Source organism: Octopus sinensis, linkage group LG29, assembly GCF_006345805.1.
Source record: "Octopus sinensis linkage group LG29, ASM634580v1, whole genome shotgun sequence".
NCBI lineage: Eukaryota > Metazoa > Mollusca > Cephalopoda > Octopoda > Octopodidae > Octopus > Octopus sinensis.
The window spans coordinates 4,029,455-4,054,510 of NC_043025.1; the positions used below are offsets into that span (position 1 = coordinate 4,029,455).

At 40.3% G+C, this 25,056-nt stretch overlaps 1 protein-coding gene across 5 annotated transcripts in view; it reads right to left on the bottom strand.

Moving 5' to 3' along the window:
* Positions 1 to 1,509: 1,509 nt before the first annotated feature.
* LOC115226150 (neurofibromin) overlaps positions 1,510 to 25,056 on the bottom strand; it is a 75,628-nt gene continuing 52,081 nt past the window's right edge. For 3 of the 5 annotated variants that reach the window (XM_029797147.2, XM_029797146.2, XM_029797145.2), the window contains one exon: positions 1,510 to 2,069. In XM_029797147.2, coding sequence (XP_029653007.2) covers positions 1,599 to 2,069 — 471 coding nt within the window. In that variant the 3' untranslated portion in view covers positions 1,510 to 1,598. Of the gene's footprint in view, positions 2,070 to 17,439; positions 17,475 to 19,652; positions 19,702 to 25,056 lie in introns of all 5 variants that reach the window. The other 2 variants (XR_003883005.2, XM_029797149.2) reach the window with 2 other exon arrangements.

Here is a 25,056-nt window from a genome sequence, read left to right on the forward strand (position 1 = left end):
ATATATATATATGAATATATATAATAATCTTTATAAACAAAAAAATATTTCATACTACAATAAATTTTTCCTTTTTTCTCTTGACTTCATAATTCTGCGAGAGTTGTGGGGGGAGTAGTGACTGTCCTGGCAGAATGGGGACGGGTGTGAATGTAATGGTAACATAACATCTATAATAATAATAATAATAACCTTAATCTTACTTTAATTTGAAATTTAATTTATATGTTCATTTTCCCTTCATCTCTCTTTTTCTCTCTCTCTCTCTCTTTCTCCCCACCAACCTTTATTTTATAGCATTACACTTTTGTTTTTTTTAACCATCATCATCGTCGTCGTCAGCAATACTGATATCAAGAGATGATAACAATACCAATAAAAACAATAATAATAATAATGATAATAATAATGATAATAACAACAACAACATCAACAACAACGAGGTATAGAGCTTGGGAGGGAAGGTGGCAGAGAGAGAAAATACACTGATGTTTTGCGGAAGAGGGGCGGGGCAGACCAGACCCAACACACTCCGCCACGGGAGTCGCACAGGGGCACGTGTTGAGGCACAACTACATACAATGTGCTGCAAAACAAGAGATTTCTTTCTTTTTTAAAGTGGCCGGCCTGCCCCACAGCTTGTCCAAACCTATTCAACCAAATACCATGACCATCACCACTAACACGATCATCATCATCATCATCATCATCACCATCATCAAAACCATCATTTGCAGTAATAACATTATAAATATTACAAGCATTATCAAGATAATTTTCAGGGTAAACATAATTATTGTCCTTATTTATATATACATTTATATACACACACACATATATATACATATATAAATACACATGTACATATGTAATCTTATGAATATACACACAGACCCATATATATTATAGACGACATATAGACCTAAGTATATACTTGTGTGCAAATATATGTATATATATGTATGTGTGTGTACATATATATGTATATATATAAATGTATACATGTGTAAAAATATTTATATACACAGACACAGGTATACATGCATATATGTATATACACACATTCACAAACACACATACACATGTATATATATCTTTCTATACATGCATATATATATATATATATGCACATATATATATATATGTAAATCCATAGGTATCCACAGACACACATGCCCACACACTCATATTTACACACACATACACACAGAAAGATCTATATACATATATGTGTGTGTGTAAGTATATACAAACATATATATATACATATACACACACGTGTATGTATGCATATGCATATGTATGTATATACATATATACATAGGTTTGCGTTTTTTTCTTTTAAACTCAAAGTCCTTTCCCTTTCATAAATTTGGTATAATTTTTGTTGTTGCTGTTGTTCTCATTTTTATTGTTTATTTTTGTAAAATTAAATTTTTTTTTTGTAATTCTGTTGAAAATATCATTTCATTTTCTTTTTTTTCTATTTCATAGAGTTTTTTTTTACTGTTTTACTTTCAAACTTTTTCTTTTCTTTTTTTCCCCCCAACAGAAAAAAAAAATTTTTTTTTTTTTTCTCATTTCAGTTTTTTTTCCATTTAATCGTGTTGGAACGAAGCGTGCCTCTTCCCAACACTATCCATCCGTTTCAAACTACCCGACCGGGTCACCTTACTGGAGACGTTGTTTGCTGACACATGACGCATACGGCTGCCATTGTTGAGAGAGCACGAACCAGAGAAAACAAAACCGTCAAGCGTTGAGTCCTTCTCCGTCGGTGAGTGTAAACTTCCCACGCTCAGGTTGGACATGGAGCTTGACAAATTCAGGTTGGACACGATGGCAAGGCTGCTGCCGTTGTTGCTGCTGCTGCTGCTGGTGGTGTTGTTGTAGTTGTTGTTGTTGTTAATATTGTTGTTGAGGTTGGTAATGTTGTTGTTGTTGTTGTTGTTGTTGTAGTAGTGGGAGGAGGAGTTGAAGAGGTCAGGTTCGCCGCTGGGGAGACATGTTTCAACCATCAATTTGCAAACCTTGACAAACAGCTCTGCGTTGTCGCTCGGTTGCGTTGTCTGCAACGAGAAGAGGAAAAAATCTGAGAATGAGATGAGAGAGAGAGAGGAGATGGGACGGATGCAAAGGATCGTGTGTGTGACATAAATGGGAATTCCCGACGGGAGGTTGGTCAAGAGTTGAAAGGACAAGTTGTCGCTAGGTTGCACTGTCTCAACAGAGGAAAAACAGAGAATGAGTGAGAGGGAGAGAGAAGCAGAGAGAGAGAGAGAGAGAGAGAAGAGAGAGAGAAAGAGAAAAGCAGAGAGAGAAAGAGAGAAGCAGAGAGAGAGAGAGAGAGAGAGAAAAGCAGAGAGAGAAAGAGAGAAGCAGAGAGAGAGAGAGAGAGAGAGAGAGAGAGAGAGAAACAAAGAATGAGAGAGAGAGAGTATTTCTTTATTCACCATAAGGTTGAGTAAAAGAGGGGACAAGACAAATGTTGGGGTCAGGGTATCGAATGAGACGAAACGTATGAATAAACAAACAATTAAAATATATACAATTAAATGAGAATGAGTGATTAACAAAAAACGAAGCGGAGGACGTGGTCGACCCCACAAACCACAGACTCACACTGAAGACTTTGCTTTCTCCTTTTTTACATTCTCGATTAAACAGGTTCTTTCACTCGCAACATACTTGCAAAAGACTTCCATCTTTTATGAAACACACTTTGCGACAGGCATTTCTTCTCCAGCCTTATTTTCCGTTTCATGTGGAAAACGAAAAAGTTGATTAGCTCGAGACTGGAGATGAACATGCCTGTTGCAATTCCTTTCACTCTCGTCTTCCACACTACTTCTTTCGCCATAGCAACTACTGAGAGAAAACAGGCTCACTCCTCCCTATTCAAGGTTCTACTCTTCTTGAATGCGACAGCAGGTGCTCGACATAAGCCCAGAGTTCAGTCACCTTGGGGTATTGCACAATCGTGTGCAAGACAGTTTCACTGTCCCTCTCACATCTTGCACAAACCGGTGAAGATGCATTCTCATGTCTAAAGAGCTTATCTCGAACCGGTAAAGCTCCTCTGTAACATTGCCAGGCCAGGGACTTTTGGTAATTATCCATAGGCCCCAGACAAAATGTTCTTTGGAGAGAGAGAGAAGCAGAGAATGAGAGAGAGAGAGCAGAGAGAGAGAGAGAGAAGCAGAGAGAGAGAGAGAAGCAGGGAGAGAGAGAGAGAGAGAGAAGCAGAGAGAGAGAGAAGCAGAGAGAGAGAGAAGCAGAGAGAGAGAGAAGCAGAGAGAGAGAGAGAAGCAGAGAGAGAGAGAGAGAGTGTGAAGCAGAGAGAGAGAGAGAGAGAGAGAGAGAGAGAGAGAGAGAAGCATAGAATGAGTGAGAAAGTGGAGTAGAAGACGAATCCATAGACATGTGATCTAAATGTTTTTTTTCTGGTGAACAGTGAAAACTGAAGTGACCAGTTGTTGGTTGGTTGGACTGTCTGTAACAACAAAAGGAGAGAGTAGGTGAGGGTGGTCACAGGATGGATATCTAGGCACGTGATGCAAGTGAGTTTTCCATCAGGGGGATCAAATACAGATTTAAAAGGACAGCAATTTTGGAGGTGGGGGTAAGTCAACTACATCACCCCAGTGCATAACTGGTACTTATTTTATTGAGCCTGAAAGGATGAAAGGCAAGCTCAGCCTCGGCGGAATTTGAACTCTGATCGTAAAGACGGATGAAATGCCGCAAAGCATTTTGCCCGGTGTGCTAATGATTCTGCCAGCCTTGCTGCCTTCAAAAGAGGCTCAAATGTTGAAAGGACAAATCGTTGACTGATTGCATTCTTTTACTCTTTTACTTGTTTCAGTCATTTGACTGCAGCCATGCTGGAGCACCGCCTTCAGTCAAGCAAATCGACCCCGGGACTTATTCTTTGGAAGCCCAGTACTTATTCTATCGGTCTCTTTTGCCGAACCGCTAAGTGACGGGGACGTAAACACACCAGCATCGGTTGTCAAGCAATGCTAGGGGGACAAACACAGACACACAAACACATACATATATATATATATACATATATACGATGGGCTTCTTTCAGTTTCCGTCTACCAAATCCATTCACAAGGCATTGGTCGGCCCAGGGCTATAGCAGAAGACACTTGCCCAAGATGCCACGCAGTGGGACTGAACCTGGAACCATGTAGTTGGTTAGCAAGCTACTTACCACACAGCCAAATGATAACCCCCCCCCCAAAAAAAAAGAGAACGAGAGAGGGTACCAGATGACTATTTGGGCCTGTGACATAAATTCCATCCAATGGTCAAAGGTTGAAACAACCACAACAAATCTGCATCCACATCCATCACCTTTACCATCTTTGTACCACAATCACCCATCCAGAATAGCCCATCACCAATAAATTACATGCCTCTCTATCTATACAGTTCGTATCGTTTTTCTTTCCCTCGCTTCATTCATTAGACTGTGGCCATGCTGGGGCACTGCAGTAATGAATTCTAGTTGAATGAATTGACCCCAGAACATATTTTTTAAAACCCAGTACTTATTCGATTGATCTTCTTTGCCAAACCACTAAGTCTTCTTCCAATTTCTTTTCCACTAAATCCACTCACAAAGCATTATTTGGCCTGAGCCAGCTGCAAAAGACACTTATCCAAGATGACACACAATGGGACTGAATCCAAATCCATGTGGTTGGCAAGCAAACTTCTTACCACACAGCCAAGCCTGTGGTTGCATAGTATTGTATGATGAAATGTATATAAGTATGTATACATATAAATATATAAATTAATCTATCTATCTATAGCAGCAATAAAGGAAATGAAGCATAATCCAGCAGTAGGTCCCGAGAGGTTCCCTGCTTGTGTCTTGAAGATGTGTCAACTGCAGCTTGCACCCCCTCTGACCAATCTGTGGCGGAACTCACTGGATGCTGGATATATACCAGAAAACCTTCTATCCCAGTCTGTTGTCCCAGTTTTCAAAAAAGGAAACAAATCGCTTGCCGTGAATTACCGTCCAATCTCACTCACCTCTCATCTCATTAAGGTATTTGAGAGAGTGCTGAGATTGCGAATGACTCACTTCCTCGAGAGTCATAATATGCTGAACTCCAACCAGCATGGATTCCGTAATGGAAGGGATTGCCTGACGCAGCTACTACATCACTTCAATGACATTTTGAGAGCCTTGGGAGAGGGTTCCAACACTGATGACATCTACCTTGATTTCAGCAAGGCCTTTGACAGGGTTGATCATAAGATCCTTTTGAGAAAGCTGTCCAATATTGGTGTCACTGGAAAGCTGCTGCAGTGGATCAAGGGCTTCCTGTCAAACAGAACCCAACATGTTGTAGTCAAAGGAGTCAAATCCAGCCCAGCCAAAGTCAGTAGTGGTGTCCCACAAGGCACTGTGTTGGGCCCACCTGTACCTATGTCAATACATTTTTTACTGTTAACATTCCAATTAATGAAATCAATCTCTCTCCATCATCATCATCATCATCATCACATTAAAAGTTTGGTTAAGATGGAATTCTTTGGGGAAAGCCAGGGACGTTGTCAGTGCTGGGGAGTCTGGTGGAATCGAGAATAGTTTCGCCCGTTAGCATTTCAACTAGCCACATCCGGCCGAAATATTCACTGTTTTATATTCATACTGACCACATCTGACCTCTCACTCTTACCCTACAATGTCATTCTAATAATTTATGATAACATCATTGAAACCTCCAACCTCCAAGATGTAGCAGGATTAATTCAAAACAATGTGAATAAATGAACAAAGCATTTGACAGAGGAATCTGGACGCTAAGGGGTGAGACAAGGGTCTTGTGTTGCCGGGCAAAGGCCACCAAGTTTGTAGGAGAGACCAATCACCTCTGACCAATGCAAACTAAGGGGTTTTTCTGAACTGCTGCAGCTGCGGAGGGGAGATTGTAATAAGGAGGAGGCATAAAATGATGAGCTTCATCATCATCATGATTGTTTAGCGTCCGCTTTCCATGCTGGCATGGGTTGGATGGTTCAACTGGGGTTTGGGAAACCAGAAGGCTGCACCAAGCCCAGTCTGATCTGGCAATGTTTCTACGGCTGGATGCCCTTCCTAACGCCAACCACTCTGTGAGTGTAGTGGGTACTTTTTATGTGCCAGACGAGGCTGGCAAACGGCCACGATCGGATGGTGCCTTTTACATGCCACCGGGCAGTGAGCTGGCAGAATCGTCTACCACTATGTTCTGAGTTCAAATTCCGCTGAGGTCGACTTTGCCTTTCATCTTTTCAGGATCAATAGATTAAGTACCAGTGAAGACACTAGATTGGGGGGGTGGTGATGTAATCGACTGGTCCCCTCACCCCAGATTTGAGGCCTTGTGCCTTCAGCAGAAAGAATTATGATGGTATGTGAAATGACCCCAGAACATATTTTTTAAAACCCAGTACTTATACGATTGATCTTCTTTGCCAAACCACTAAGTCTTCTTCCAATTTCTTTTCCACTAAATCCACCCACAAAGCATTATTTGGCCTGAGCCAGCTGCAAAAGACACTTATCCAAGATGACACACAATGGGACTGAACCCAAATCCATGTGGTTGGGAAGCAATCTTCTTACCACACAGCCAAGCCTGTGGTTGAATAGTATTGTATGATGAAATGTATATACTCTTACTCTCTCTCTTTACTCTTTTACTTGTTTCAGTCATTTGACTGCGGCCATGCTGGAGCACCGCCTTTAGTCGAGCAACTTGACCCCGGGACTTATTCTTTGTAAGCCCAGTACTTATTCTATCGATCTCTTTTTGCCGAACCGCTAAGTGACAGGGACGTAAACACACCAGCATCGGTTGTCAAGCAATGCTAGGGGGACAAACACAGACACACAAACACACACACACACATATATATATATATACATATATACGACGGGATTCTTTTAGTTTCCGTCTACCAAATCCATTCACAAGGCATTGGTCGGCCCGAGGCTATAGCAGAAGACACTTGCCCAAGGTGCCATGCAGTGGGACTGAACCCGGAACCATGTGGTTGGTAAGCAAGCTACTTACCACACAGCCACTTGAAACCTCCAACCTCCAAGATTTGAGGCCTTGTGCCTTCAGCAGAAAGGATTATGATGGTATGTGACAGTGTGGCTTATTATAAGAAAGAAGACAAATCTAGTCTCTCTTTTTCAGACATCACTATACTGCAAAAACATTGCAGAAAAGTAAAATTTCAAGGAGGTTCACTATAAATTTGAAACAGACTTGTAGTTGAGAAAATAAGTGTAGAATTTCCATGATTGCTATAAATCTCCAACCCCCTCTCTAAATATATATACATATGCACATATAAGTGTGTGTGCTTATTTACACACCCACACACACACACATATATATATATATTTGTTTTGCAAGATTTTTGATGTGAAATCGTGTGTTGAAACAGATATTGTTGTATTTCGGAAAGGTCATTTTGCCAATTTAGCCAATAAAAACACACGCACTATATATTTGGTGTTATTCATTTTTCAGCGTTATTTATTTTTTACATTAATCTTAATCTTATTTCAGCCAGAGTTCTTTCGTCACACTCCTGTGGCCTCATCAGTGGTCCTTTGCTTTCTTCTTTCTTATTTCTGATGCGGTCACAGAAGTGTGACAAAAGAACACTGGCCGAAATAAGATGAAGATTAATGTACAAGTATGTGTCTAAGTTTTTGTTGTATTTAGGAATGGTCATTTTGTCAGTTTAGCCAATAAAAACACACACACTATATATTTGGTGTTACTTTGCTTCAGTGTTATTTATTTTTTACATTAATCTTAATCTTATTTCGGCCAGAGTTCTTTCATCACACTCCTGTGACCTCATCAGTGGTCCTTTGTTTTCTTCTTTCTTATTTGTGTGTCTCTCCTTACTAACTGTCAGCCATTTTGTATTTCTATTGTATGTGTCTTCATTTGCGCATGCTTATATCTCTATGTGCGTCTATGTTTATTTAGTGTGTGAGGGGGGGGATGCCTGTAATATTTGTATCTCCTGTTTATATACGTTCGTGCAATTTGTTTTTGTTTATTTTTATTTTGTTCATGTGTTTACACCTAATTATTATTATTATGCGAACTTTCCTCACCTGTTCTTTAATTAAGGCATCACCCATTGCACACAGCGGACCATCTCTAGCTATGAGAAAGTGACACCAATGCAGCCCTCTGCCCTTTCATAGAAGCGATTGTAGATGCAAGTAAACATAAGAGACACACACACACACAGAGTGGGCTTTTGTCAATTTCCATTAAATCTGCTTCATACTGCTTTGGTAAAAGACACAGGCCCCTACGTACTGCAGGGTGGGACTGAACCCATAACCATGTGATCAAAATGTAAACTTCAACCTCATGCACAAACTAGACTTCTAGTTTTACTCTTTTACTGGTTTCAGTCATATGACTGTGGCCATGCTGGAGCACCAAATATAGTCGAAGAAATCAACCCCAGGACTTATTCTTTACAAGCCTAGTACTTATTCTATCAGTCTCTTTTGCTGAACTGCTAAGTTACAGAGACATAAACACACCAACATTGGTTGTCAAGTAATGTTGTGGGAGACAAACACAGACACAAAGGCACACACACATAAATATATATACACGACGGGCTTCTTTCAGTTTCCGTTTACCAAATCCACTCATAAGGCTTTGGTCGGCCCGAGGCCATAGTAGAAGACACTTGCCCAAGGTGCCACACAGTGGGACTGAACCTGGAAGCACGTGGTTGGGAAGCAAGCTTCTTACCACGCAGCCACTCCTGCTCCTACCAGATTTACTTTTAAGATTCTGGTCAGCCAATGGTTAAAGAAGAGACTTGCTTAAGGACTGAATCCAGAGCAATGTAGTTGACAAGTGAAATTCTTATCCTTTGATATTACATATGTAACGACAGCTGGAAAATTTTACTTCAGTCAATGTCAGTACAGCAAGGGGAGCTAACAGTGAAGTGTTACCTCCCTTTGCCATGTTGTATGGAAGACCAGCAAGTGCCCACTGATACTGTCCAAGAGAAGGACAAGTGGACCAGAGTTACCAACACAAAGTAAAGAACAATGTCGGACTGACCTCACTCTTTAAGCATTTTAACCAAACATAATCCAGGGCAAATATTCTCCTTGTTTTATATTCAGAATGGCCAGATCCTGCTCCTTACACATGCCCTACAATGCCGTTCTAAAAATAACCAATGATGTCATCAAAATTTCAAAGCTGTGAGATGCTGCAGGACTGATTCAAAACAACGTAAATAAGGATTACATTTCACAGGGGAACCTGAATGGGATTTCCACAAAGAATACAGTAAAAAGGCAGACCAAATACCACAAGGTATTTTGTCTGACAGCCTAATGATTCTACAAATGAATACAAAATCTTTATATAAAACTGAAGTTGTGTGTGTGAGAGTCTGTCTCCTCCAATTTAGATTCCTAACTACTCCCACATTTTGCGGTGCAGTTTAACCAAAAGCGGGTATCTTAAAGTTGTGATTCATATCAAGCCCTTCTGGGTATTAGTGCGCGTCTACGATGAGTCTACGATTTAAAAAAATTTACCATCATTGTTTCGCATTTTTTGCTCGGTTTATATAAGGGAAGTAACTCTCTAAAAATGCTTATATAGTTATTTCCCTTACAAACCCGAGCGATACTGCTAGTCATAAATATATATATATATATATATATATATATCCTTTACTTTTATCTTTCACTGTGGCCATGCTGGAGCACCACATTGAACAATTTGTTTTAGTCAAATGAATCGACCCCAGTGTTTAATTTTTTTCTTAAGCCTAGAACTTATTCTGTTGGTCCTTTTTGCCAAACTGCTAAGTTACAAGGACATAAACACACCAACACCAGTTATCAAGCAATGGTGGGGGACAAACACAGATACACACACACGGATATATATATATATACATACACATACATAGTTATATTGTCTGCCAAATCCACTCACATCGCTTTCTTTGGCTCAAGGCTATAGCAGAAGACATTTGCCCAAGGTTCCACATTGGGACTGAACCCGGAACCATATGGTTGGGGAGCAAGCTTCATACCATACACCCATACCTGCACCTATATATATATATACATACATACATACATATATATATGTATATATCATGATGGACCGTTAGCTCCTACACGCAATTTTTTCTCCTTGTTTTTTTTCTCTCTCTTTTACTCTTTTACATGTTTCAGTCATTTGACTGCGGCCATGCTGGAGTACCGCCTTTAGTCGAGCAACTCGACCCCGGGACTTATTCTTTGTAAGCCCAGTACTTATTCTATTGGTCTCTTTTGCCGAACTGCTAAGTGATGGGACATAACACACCAGCATCAGTTGTCAAGTGATGTTGGGGGGACAAACACAGACACACAAATGCACACACACACACACACACATATATATATATATATACACACACACATATATATGAAGGGCTTCTTTCAGTTTCTGTCTACCAAATCCACTCACAAGGCTTTGGTCGGCCTGAGGCTATAGTAAAAGACACTTGCCCAAGGTGCCACGCAGTGGGACTGAACCTGGAACCATGTGGTTGGTAAACAAGCTACTTACCACACAGCCACTCGTGCACCTGTGTATCTTTCTGTCGAAGAGCGTAGGCTTGAAACGTAAAAGACTTGTTTTATTTCTATTCCTGAGCGCCATACTAATACATTGTTTGTTTGTACTCCACCTGCCTTCGTCTTTTGTTTATTTTCGTAAACTTTCCCGTTATATATATATATATATATATATATATACATATATAGATAGATAGATAGATAGACAAACAAATAAACAGATAGATAGGAGGCAGACAGGCAGATAAATGGCCTGATAGATAGATAGATAGATGGATGGATGGATGGATGGATGGATGGACGGACGGACAGATGGATAGATAATGTAGATAGATAACTGGAAAGATAGATAGATAGATAGATAATGGATGGATGGGTGGGTGGGTGGGTAGATAGATAATTGGATGGATGGATGGATAAGGAGACACAATTCAGTTGAACACTGGCATGAATTGCACTGAAGTGAAAAAAGGAGAAAAAAAGGGCATTCAAAAGGGTTAAGTGGGGAGGTTTAAAACTTAGTCCATTGTTGGTTGTTACTCAGAGTATCTTTTCCCTCAGGCAACAGACTCATAATTTTTTTCTTTTAAAACTTCATTGCATGAGATTGATACCATGAAATTCCTTGAATTGAGCTCTATCATTTAAGCTTAATTAAAATATAATTTGTTTTTAAAATAAAAAAAGTTAATTATACTTAAATCCAATTTCTTGCCTTATATTTTTTTTCATATTTTACCTCACAAAATTTTTGATACAAATTTTTGTTGCAGGGAACCAAAACTATTAAATTCTTCAAGCTTTCTTCTATCATTGAAGCTAAAATAAATATATTTTGCTTTTTAGGTAAAAGTTATTTAGATCTTAACATGACTGGTGGTATTACTTACTCTCCTATAATGTTGCTACAAATTTTGATGTAAACTTTTTTTTTCTATTGGATCAAATCTCAAATTTTTTTAATGCCAAAATGTAGCTAGGGACATTAATAACAATTTTCAATATGGTTAAGAACTGAATTAGTAACAAGCTCTGAAAGATGCTGCTTGTGAGTAAATTGCGACCTTAAGAATATCATTCAACTATTACCATAATTGAATGAAATACATACATATATATATATATATATATATATATAGAGAGAGAGAGATAGCTATACTCTCTCTCTCTCTCTCTCTTTTACATGTTTCAGTCATTTGACTGCGACCATGCTGGAGCACCGCTTTTAATCGAGCAAATCGACCCGGGACTTATTCTTTTGTAAGCCCAGTACTTATTCTATCGGTCTCTTTTGTCAAACCGCTAAGTAACGGGGACATAAACACACCAGCATCGGTTGTCAAGCAATGCTAGGGGGACAAACACAGACACACAAACATATACACACATACATATATATACATATATACGACGGGCTTCTTTCAGTTTCCGTCTACCAAATCCACTCACAAGGCTTTGGTCGGCCCGAGGCTATAGTAGAATACACTTGCCCAAGGTGCCACGCAGTGGGACTGAACCCGGAACCATGTGGTTGGTAAGCAAGCTACTTACCACACAGCCACTCCTGCGCCTATATATACACATATACACACACACACACACGAGGGAGTGCTGAAAAGTTCCAGACTTTAATCACACAGCCATGACTGCATCTACGTATCATCATCCTCATCATTTACTGTCCATTTTCCATGCTGGCATGGGTTGGACAGTTCCAGAGGCAGGGGCAAGGCTGGGAGTCATACCAGGCTCCATCGCCTGTTTTGGCATGGCTTCTACAGCTGAATCCCCATCCTAACACCAACCGGGTCACAGATTGGTACTGGTGGGGCTTTTAAGTGACACCGAAAGAGTCACCAAGTACCTTGCAAGACAAAAGCCCTTGATCATGAAAGAGGGGGGGGGGGTGCAATGGTCTGGTGCTAATTGACCTATAGAAGGACAGAGATAGGGGTCTTACTGCCAAGCAGATAAATGGGTACCCCGGCTGGAAAAAAGAAAGGAGAGCAATAGTGAGGGAAATGATGGCCAGATGTGATGGGACAGTGGGTGGGGGTGAAAATAGGTGAGATGATACAGAGGTTTATATATATATATATATATATATATATATATTGGCCTGCTCGCTTAGCCAGAAGGGTGGCGTCATTTGAAGGCTAAAACAATGTGAAGAGCATTGTGACCAGCGATGTGTAGCAACATCTGATAGCCTGGTCGGTCACAGTGATCACGTGATATATATATATATATGACCTCTGACTTCTGCCTGAAATCAGAACGCCATGATAGACTGTTAGCTCCTACACGCATTTTTTTTTGTCTCCTTGTTTCTTTTCTGTGTATCTTTCTGTCAAAGAGCGTAGGCTCGAAACGTAAAAGACTTGTTCTATTTCTATTCCTGAGCGCTATACTAATACATTTGTTTGTTTGTACTCCACCTGCCTTCGTCTTTTGTTTATTTTCGTAAACCTTCCCGTTATATATATATATTATATATCATCATCATCATCATCGTTTTATATATATATATATGTATATGTGTATATATATGTATATGTGTGTGTGTATATATATATATATATATATTATATATCATCATCATCATCATCGTTTTATATATATATGTATATGTGTATATATATATATATATGTGTGTGTGTGTGTATATATATATATATATTATATATCATCATCATCATCATCGTTTTATATATATATATATGTATATGTGTATATATATATATATATGTGTGTGTGTGTATATATATATATATGAAAACACATACACACACATTAGAACACTAGAGACAGGATTTTGCGATACATTTTATCGGCTATTTACAATGTGAGTTCCTAATCCTACCAAATACACTTGACCCCTTCCACTTAGCCACCCTTATCTCCTTAAACCTGTTCACCTCTCATCCTCTTCATCGTATCTAAACCCCCATCAAATTGCTCATTTTCCCACTGCAATGACCAGTCCTTCTTCCCTGCAAACACCGACCCCCTGCAATCCCCTTCCTCCAGATTCACGAATACACATGTAGACATATAGCTGTGTAGTGAACAGCCTTGCCTGGCAGCCATGTAGATTTGGGTTCAGGCCCACAGCACAGCACCTTGGGCCAGGGTCTTCTACTATAGCCCCAAGCTGACCAATGCCTTGTGAGGGAATTTCATAGATGGAAACTGAGAGGAAGCCTGTCACATATATATAAATATATGTCTGTGTATATGGATGTGTGCGCATGTGTGTATACATGTGTGTGTGTGTGTGTGTGCCCTTGTTTAGTGCATGTGATGCTGTCTGAGTGAATTTGGTAGATGGAAACTGTGTGGAAGCCTGGTGTATGGGAATGTGTGTGTGTATCTGCGCATATGTCTGTATGCGTGTGTGTGTTTGTAACTCCCACCACCACCACCACCACCACCTGAACATGACAACCAGTGTTGGTTTGTTTACATTCCTGTAACTCAGGGGTTCGGCAAGGGAGCAACAGAAGAACCAGAATTTGTTAAAAGAAAAGAAAAAGCCAAAACACAAAAAAAAAAACCGTAAGTTCTGGGGTCAGTTTGTTTGACTAAAACAACTGCAAGGCATTGCCCCAGCATGGCCACAGATCAACGACCGAAGCTAGTAAAAGACATAAAGGTTTTTAGTGGATGGATACAGCAATGGGTTGGGGTGGAGCATTTGGTCCTTCCCCAACCCCAGGGAAATTTCTAAATTTTGTGGGAGTTTTACTCTATCTCTAAATCAGTCCTTGATAGCAATCATGACTCTCCACATATGGCCCTCCCTCCTGCTCTCTCATTTTACACACACACACACACACACCAGTAATTCAGATTATTTCAAGTCAGAAATCAAAAGCAGAAAAAAAAACACAAGGAAAACAAGAAAAATAAATCAGTGCAAAAAAATAAATAAAAAATTGAATGTTATTAAAAAATAAAGAAAAAATAGGAAGAAAAAGAAAAAAATGTGCAAAGAAAACATTGGTGCCATGCCTTAATGAAAAAATAGGGGTCAGAACAACAGGAGACAATCTCCTCATACATTAGGCCCTTAATGACAGATAGGGGCCAAGCTGACGGAAAAGGGGACAATCCCCATATATAATAGTTACATATAAACTCTTAATGAAAGATAGGGGCTGGAGTGACAGGAAAAAGGACAACCGCTGCATACATTAGTTATATAAAGGGTCAGGGAGTCAGGAAAGAGGATAATCCCTTATGCATTAGACATTTATAGTCCCTTAATGAAAACAGGGGCCAAGCTGACAGAAAAAGGGACAACATCCCTTCTACATTATCTAATCCTTTTTCAAATATGGGAGGAGGGTGAGGAGGACAAAGACAATAGTCATTTAACCCTAGGTTAGTGCTGATGGAGCAAACACAACCTATGATTGATCAAACAGACTCCAGACATGACCACCCTGCCTTTTGTTGTCTCTTTGACTTTTGTTCTCTACTTGTTTCAGTCATTGAACTGTGGCCATGCTGGGGCAGCCATTTTGGTTGAACAGATAAATCCTAACACTTATTTAGAAGTTTGCTCCTTATTTTTTTGATCTCTCTTGCCTAACTGCTAAGTTACATGGACGTAAATGAACCAACACCAATGGTGAGGGGAAGAAATATAAACACACACACAGATGTATGTGTGTGTGTATTGCCTGTGCTGGATTCTCTTAAGAAAAGCACCCAGGGCACTCTGAGGAGTGGTGGGCATTAAGAAGGGCATCCAGCTATAAGAACCATGCCAACACCAATATTAGAACCTAGGGCAGCCCTCTGGATTGTCTGTTCATGTAAAACCATCCAACCCCCATTGCCAGCATCAATATAAAGCACATTAAATGACACATGTGTGTGTGGAGGTGCATGGTTTAGTGGATAGGGTGTTGGACTCATGATCGTGAGATTGTGGTTTCAATTCCTGCACTGGGCAATGCATTGTGTTCTTGAGCAAAACACTTCATTTCATGTTGCAACAGTCCACTCAGCTGGCAGATGTACATACTGCTGCGATGGACTGGAGCTCATCCCTGGAAGAATATATTTGACAGAGAAACTGGGAAACGAGCCTTAAATTCCTTACAGAGTTATGTGGACTAAACAACCATACACACAGATCAAAGTGTTCAATATTATATATATCCATTACGGCTGATCTTGCCAATCGGTTTCGCACCAGGTTCAACGGAGTGTTAGATAACAATCTGATTATGTAACCTTGCGCTCACCAGAGGTAACTGTTATGGAATGAAATATGGCAATATATATATAACCATCCAACCCATACCAGTATAGGAAATGGACATCAAATAATGATTGGTCAGTTCAAAGCTATAGAAGACACTTGCCTGAGGTGTCACACAATGGGATTGAACCTGGAACCAAGTGGTTGTGAAACAAACCTCTTAACCACACGGCCATGTCTCAGATTGGGGTTGGATTTGAGGAGAGGGAAGGATGGAAAGGAGAAAGTGTATTGCTGCACCCTCCCCTTCCGTGTACTGTGATGGTGTCAGAGATCAACAAGAGAGGTTCTGCAGATTCAGTGGACCTGCTAGAAATAACAGTAAAATTACCCTGAAACCAATCTCTAATGACTTAAATGAACATTATTTACATTTGATGGATATTTGGCCTCTTCTTGTTTGTTGTTAACACAACGTTTCGGCTGATATACCTTCCAGCCTTCATCAGGTGTCTTGGGGAAATTTTGAACCTGGGTTGTTCAAAATTTCTCCAAGACACCTGATGATGGCTGGAGGGTAGGTATATCAGCCGAAACGTTGTGTTAACAACAAACAAGATGAGGACAAATATCCGTCTATTGTAAATAATGTAAATATCGTACATAATTCCTCATCTCTTAAATATAGAACTGTATGACTTAAATGATGTATAAAAGCACAATAGGTGATGGTCACAGCTGGAACATCTTTCATTACAGGGCTGATCAACAATGAAATGGGTGGGGGGGGAGGAAGTGAACACTGACAACAACAAAGTTTATTTTGAGCTGATAACAGAAAGAAGGCCATTGTGAGACTTGTAGAAATAGCAGCCAAATCTCCCTCAAATCACACCCTACAGTCTTATGTATGAGCTAATTAGAGAGAGACCTCTACATGGTAGTCAGACATGGAAGAAATAGCAGCCAAATCTCCCTCAAATCACATCCTGATATCTTAGAACTAAGAACACTTGTTAATATAGTCCTGGATAACCTGCATGTAGGTAAAAGGCTGGATAGTCATGGCTGGAGTGGTTTTGATTATAGGTCAGCTGGATCATGGCTGAATGACAACAACCATCAGTGGCATACCATCATACCCACCACTTCCCTCATCATCATCACCATTACTGTATCCATAGTATATACCCCTTCCCATCACCACTGTCACACACACACACACACAACCAAAGCTATGTGAGTAACCTCTAACTGCTTGTTCAATGTGCTAGAAACATCAGCCAAATCTATTCCAAATCTTAAAAATAAAGGACATGTAAGAAAATGTAGTGCAAGTCATGGTTGGAAAGGCCTTTGATTGCAATGAATCAGTTAAATAAAGACTCCACAATTGTTCCGCTGTCCCCTTAAGTAACCCCTTTATTTAGCTTTGCATGCTGGAGAAGTGCCCCCTGCCAAATGACAGAATCTTTATATGGTTATTTAACATGCTAAAAACAGAAGCCAAATCTCTCCACACAAAAGGAAGGATATACAATAGATTGATTCCACCCACCTTCAGGTAAGTCTGTGTGCTTGATCAGGGCTAGCCTGGAGTTAAACAATGAGGACACATTAAATGATGGAGTCCAAGATACACCATGTCTCAATAAAAAATAGCCCGGTCGTCTTTGATCTGCTGAATATGGACTGCCTGATCAAGAATGACCCTGGGCTAAACAACAACAGCAATGATGCAAGACACATTAGATAATTGTAGTCCTAGATACACTATGCTTGAATTAAAGATAGGATGATCACCACTGGAATATCTTTGATCATAGGTCTACTGGATCAGGACTGACCTAGGGCTAAACAACAAGGACACATTAGATAATTGTAGTCCTAGATACACTATGCCAGAATAAAAGACGGGATGGTCACAGGTGGAACATCTTTGATCTTAGGTCTACTGGATCAGGATTGACCTAGGGCTAAAAAACAAGGACACATTTGATAATGTAGTCCTAAATACACTATGCCAGAATGAAAGGCAGGATGGTCACCACTGGAACATCTTTGATCATAGGTTTGCTGGATCAGGACTGACCTAGGGCTAAACAACAATGACAAAGGACACATTTGATAATGTAGTCCTAGATACACTATGCCAGAATAAAAGACAGGATGGTCACAGCCGGAACATCTTTGATCATAGGTCTACTGGATCAGGACTGACCTGGGGCCAAACAACGACACATTAGATAATTGTAGTCCTAGATACACTATGCCAGAATAAAAATTAGGTTGGTCATCTTTGATCATAGGTCTACTGGATCAGGACTGACCTAGGGCCAAACAATGTCTATTGCGTGCTGTTGTTGTTTAGCCCAAGGCTGATCAAGGCTGATCCAGCAACAACCATCCTGCCACGGGGCATAGCATATTATCCAATACTTTCATTCTTATCCTAAGACAGTAAGGTGTAATTTGAGGGAGGTCTGGCTGCTATTTCTAGCAAGTCAAATACACCGCTAAAGAGGCCCTTATTGCTGTTGCCATTTTCTTCCTGTCATAGTGCATCAAGGACTACGCAATTCAATGCGCCTGCACCACCCCTTTCCTTTTAATATGGCAGAGTGTGATATAAGGGAGATTTGGCTGCTGTTTCTAGCAGACTGAACAACCATCACATTGACTTCCACAACACGAAGACAGGTTGTGAGGGAGGGGGGGGCAGGGATGGAGGCGTAGGAAACAGGGGAGAAAAAGGATAAGAAACAAGTGCAGGGATATGGGTGTACAGGGGTGTGCAACACAGCTTACACATGCACAGACAAACATACAGGCATATATATATATATATATATGCATGTATGCTTGTATGTATGTATATGTACGTTTATGTATGTGTGTGTATATATATATATAAATACATATGACTACCTAAATAGGATTCTGTGTGCATGCATGTACAGGTGTGTGACTACACGTGTGTGTGTGTGTGTGTGTGAATGCATGTAGGCAAGGTACAAATGAATATGACTAGAAGTATTGTATATATTTTTCTCACATACATATATATATATATACATATATACACACATACACATAAACAGACACATATATGTGTGTGTGTGTGTATATATATATATATATATATATATATATATATATATACACACACACACATATGCACACAAACACACACACAAAATATATATGTATATATGTGTATGTATACGTGTGTGTGGGAACACAGATATGTGTCTATGGCTTGAAGCTGCCATAAACTTAGCCATGCACTCCGACACCAACAAAGGGCATTTTAACCCAAAATATCAGGTTTTCAAACGTTATAAGGGATGAGTTTACTCTTTATAGTTATTTAATATTTTCACAACTGAAAAGCTCTGGCTTTCTCAACCATTCTTTGTATATGTGTACGTGTGTGTAAGTATATATGTGTGTGTACATGCAAGTGCATATTTATATATAATATTATTTGAGGATGTGTATAAGTGAACGACAACATGTGTGTGCGTGCATGTGCAAGAGTGAATATATTTATGTGAGTGAGTGCATATATGCGTGTGCACGTGCACACACACAAGTGAATACACACACAAATATATGAGTGGGTGTAGTGTGTGTGTGTAAGTGCACATATACAACTTTATGTGAGGGTGTGTATGAATGTATGACAATATATATATATGTGTGTGTGTGTTTGAGTGCTCAGTTAACCGTGACATATATATATATATATAGAGAGAGAGACTAACTTACTGCTAAACGTCTCCATCTCAGGCTTCTCAATTCACGCTCAAGTTTTCTCCTAAGAAAAAGAAAAACAAACATAAGGCAGCAATATTTTGGCAGTACCCCCATCTCACAGTACCCCCTTCTCACTGAACCCCCACTTCATACCACCATATCTCACAGCATTCCCATCTCTCCATACCCCGTTCTGACAACATCATCATCTCAAATTACCCACCCCCTCTCAGCACCCCCTATTTGAAAATTCAGTATGCTGTGAGCCAATTCTAACACCTGACTCCCCCTTAACCACTAAAATCACCACTGACTTGACTCTTGTGACTCATCAACTCGAGTCTTGACAATATAAGTGTTAGTGAACCATATTGTGACTCACAAAACTACCACCTTCTCCCCTCGACCATGACTCCAGCACACTCATCATGACTCCAACACCTTATTGTGATTCCAACAACCTATTAAGTGACTCTCCAAACAACCACTAAATTCATGACATTCTTGGTTAATTAACAACATTACTAATTAGCAAGTGCCTTATTACTAACTTTAACATGACACACAAGAAGTTGACATGACTCATTAGTGTTAAGAACTAATGAGTCAGTGAAGAAGCCTCTACATGGAAAGTTAATCAGCTAGAAATAGCAGCCAAATCTCCATTAAATAACACCTCATGGTTTAGAAATTGGTTGGATACACTGGGATGTAAGCTTAGATACACCAAGGCAAGATGGTCAATGTTGGTGTGTCTCTGATCACAGTTCTGCTAGAACAGAACTGACCTAGGGCTAAACAACAAGAGGACACATTCAATAATGTAGCCGTAGATACATTATGTCTGAATAAAAGACAGGATGGTCACAACTGGAATGTCTATGACCACAGGTCTCCTGAAGCAAGACTAACCAGTGGTTAAACAAGGAAGCATTATGTAGTCCTTAGATGCATTATGTCTGAATAAAAGACAGGATGGTCACAACTGGAATGTCTATGATCATAGATCTGCTGGAACCCCTTTAAATATAGTCCTGGGAGTCAGGGCTGAACTGGGGCTAAAACAATAACAATAAAGATAACAAAAACAACGCAAGCATCAAAAATCAGTAACTTTTTTTAGCGTGACCACCCACCCTCAATTTGGACGGACTCTTTTTGACAATTGTATATTACATAATATAAGTGTGGCTGTGTGGTAAGAAGCTTGCTTCCCAACCAAATGGTTCTGGGTTCAGTCCCACTGTATGGCACCTTGGGCAAGTTTATTTTTTCTACTAGAGCCTTGGGCCAACCAAAGACTCATGAGTGGATTTCACAGATGGAAACTGAAAGAAGCCCTTCGTGTGTGTGTGTGTGCTTGTCCCCCATCACCGCTTGACAACCAGTGTTGGTGTGTTTATGTCCTTATAACTTAGCATTTTGGTAAAAGGGACAGAATAAGTACCAGGTTTAACAAAAGGAAAAGAACTGGGGTCAATACATTCAACTAAAGATTCTTCAAAGTGGTGCTCCAGCATGGTCACAGTCTAATAAGTGAAACAAGTAAAAAGCTAGGAAAAAAAAAAGAAAAGCGATATATCATAAACAATTAAAAGTCAGGAGGTATGTGAGGTGGATATATTCAATCACTTGTCATCCTTAAGTTTACAGCTGTTTCGCAACCTTCATCATGTAATAATAATTTCAGCATATAATAAATTGTTTACACATCTGCAACACATTAGACAAGATAACTGTGTATTTACAAATTAGTCCTGGCTTTCATTATCTGCACAGATTGTTCAATGTGTAGCATGCATATTAGTGAAAACATCGTTTATTATACACTGAAATATTATTACACGATGAAGGCTGTGAAACAGCTGTAATCCTAACAATGACAAATAATTACATACATATATTCACCTCTCATACTTCTTGACTTTTTTATAGTTCATGTAATTGATCAAATCTTCTGGATGTCAGCTGCATGGAACTCTGCATTATATTTGTTTGTATGGGATTTGTGTTGTCTGATAGCCAGGTTCACAAGAAGAGCTTTCTGTGAAAGCCATGTCATTCTAGGAATCAATATATTGCACTAAAAATATAATATGTAATATATGTTACACACTACTTATTTTCAATCTTTTACTTGTTTTAATCATTTGACTGTGGCCATGCTGGAGCATCTCGAAAGGGAGAGGAATAGATCAATGCCAACACTTATTTTTTTTTAAAGTTTCATTCTTATTCTATTGGTTTCTTGCATGGAACTGCTGCCAAGGTATGGTGGCAGTGATAGGGTGCCAACACAAATACAAAGACATACACACACACATATGTATATATTGGGTTGGCCAAAATGTCTGCTCAGTTTTTAAGAGAAAATAAGACACAAGTTTCAAGGGCAAAGTGATTTATTCGGCCAATGGTATAATTGCCGTGCAGTTCCAGTATCTTCTGCCATCTTCATTATTCCTTGCCCAAAGAATTTTCCTGTCTTTACTGTCGAAAATACTCTTCCAGGTGAATGTTTACATCGTCTTCGGAGTTGAAGGTCAGTCAATGAATTTTGAAGAGAGTGAAACAGGTGGAAACCTGAAGGTGCAAGGTCAGGTGGCTATGGAGGGTAGGGCTGAATTTCGCAGCAAACCCCAGGAATTTCTGCTGCATGTTAATTAGTTAGGCTGAAGATGCTCGACCGTTATTCTCTAGAGAAACGACGACGCCGTGGTGATCTCATTCTTGCTCACAACATCATAAGCGGAAAATGTAACCTCTCGAAAGAGCTGTTCTTCATTCCTGCTCCAGTGCATTGGCTGTGGGGTCACTCTGAAAAGCTCTATCTGCGACGATTTCATCTCAATTGAAGGAAAGGGGCTTTCTCTGTCCGGGTTGCGGATCCGTGGAATAAGCTGCCGGAAGAGATAGTGAAGATGCCGACGACCGCTCGGTTCAAAGTCTCTCTTGACCACAAGTGGCCTGAACTCTTTGCATGAACACCACCCTATACATAACTCCATGTCCCCCTACATGGCCTTGCTCTTTGCTTTCTGAGCCAAAAAATTAACTAACTAACTAACTAAAAGCTTGTAACAGACAACACCCTTCCAACCCCATCAGCTGAAAGCTTAACCTTCTTCAGTGAACTCCTGCTTAAGAGGTTGTTTGTGGTGGTTCTTCACACTTCTTTGATGATAGTTTGCGATTCACATTTTTATAGACAATTTCCATTGTTCATTCCCTGTCACCATTCTCTACGGAAAAAGGATTGTTTCCTTACCATTTTTGCAACAAACTGCAAATGGAAAACCACTGGTTGAGTTTAGCTCCATTCAAATGCTCTGGAACAGAAACATTGCACCTGCTGACATAACCAATTGGAAGACATTGGAGATTTGGAGAATGTCTGCGATTATCCTGGTTGTAGAACACGGATTGGTCTTGACTTGCTCCTTCATTTTGTTGTTGCTAATCTCAGTTGGATTTCAGAGTGAGGTGCATTTTGAACCAGAAACTTACCCAATCAAATTCTTTAAACACCATTTCTGGCACACACATCATCATCATCATCGTTTAGCGTCCGCCTTCCATGCTGGCATGGGTTGGACGGTTCAACTGGGGTCTGGGAAGCCAGAAGGCTGCACCGGGCCCAGTCTGATCTGGCAATGTTTCCATGGCTGGATGCCCTTCCTAACGCCAACCACTCCGTGAGTGTAGTGGGTGCTTTTTACGTGCCAGACGAGGCTGGCAAACGGCCACGATCGGATGGTGCTTTTTACGTGCCACCGGCACACACAGCACAAATCTTCCTGCAGGTTTCTGCTATCTTCTTGCCATTTTTTAAAATAAAAAAAGCATGAGGTATCAATAATATTTGTTTTGGTTCTCCATTTTCAGGCTGACCCCAAGCACACAAAATACCTATCTTGTCGGATGTTCGTGTTGGACTACATTGAAATGTCAAGTAACCAAAGCATGTGGATAGGACAGACAGAAGTTGGCCACTGAGCAGAGCGTTTCAAGTTTAGTATCAACAAAAAATGAACAGACTTTTTAGCCAACCCTACACACACACACATACATGATAGACTTCCATACAGTTTTCGCTCACAACATCATAAGCGGAAAGTGTAACCTCTCGAAAGAGCTGTTCTTCACTCCTGCTCCAGAGCGTTGGGTGCGGGGTCACTCCGAAAAGCTCTATCTGCGACGATTTCATCTCAATCGAAGGAGAGGGGCTTTCTCCGTCCGGGTTGCAGATCCGTGGAATAAGCTGCCGGACAAGATAGTGAAGATGCCGACAACCGCTCGGTTCAAAGTCTCTCTTGACCACAAGTGGCCTGAACTCTTTGCATGAACACCACCCTATACATAACTCCATGTCCCCCTACATGGCCTTGCTCTTTGCTTTCTGAGCCAAAAAATTAACTAACTAACTAACTAAAAGCTTGTAACAGACAACACCCTTCCAACCCCATCAGCTGAAAGCTTAACCTTCTTCAGTGAACTCCTGCTTAAGAGGTTGTTTGTGGTGGTTCTTCACACTTCTTTGATGATAGTTTGCGATTCACATTTTTATAGACAATTTCCATTGTTCATTCCCTGTCACCATTCTCTACGGAAAAAGGATTGTTTCCTTACCATTTTTGCAACAAACTGCAAATGGAAAACCACTGGTTGAGTTTAGCTCCATTCAAATGCTCTGGAACAGAAACATTGCACCTGCTGACATAACCAATTGGAAGACATTGGAGATTTGGAGAATGTCTGCGATTATCCTGGTTGTAGAACACGGATTGGTCTTGACTTGCTCCTTCATTTTGTTGTTGCTAATCTCAGTTGGATTTCAGAGTGAGGTGCATTTTGAACCAGAAACTTACCCAATCAAATTCTTTAAACACCATTTCTGGCACACACATCATCATCATCATCGTTTAGCGTCCGCCTTCCATGCTGGCATGGGTTGGACGGTTCAACTGGGGTCTGGGAAGCCAGAAGGCTGCACCGGGCCCAGTCTGATCTGGCAATGTTTCCATGGCTGGATGCCCTTCCTAACGCCAACCACTCCGTGAGTGTAGTGGGTGCTTTTTACGTGCCACCGGCACAGGTGCCAGGCGAGGCTGGCAAACGGCCACGATCGGATGGTGCTTTTTACGTGCCACCGGCACACACAGCACAAATCTTCCTGCAGGTTTCTGCTATCGTCTTGCCATTTTTTAAAATAAAAAAAGCATGAGGTATCAATAATATTTGTTTTGGTTCTCCATTTTCAGGCTGACCCCAAGCACACAAAATACCTATCTTGTCGGATGTTCGTGTTGGACTACATTGAAATGTCAAGTAACCAAAGCATGTGGATAGGACAGACAGAAGTTGGCCACTGAGCAGAGCGTTTCAAGTTTAGTATCAACAAAAAATGAACAGACTT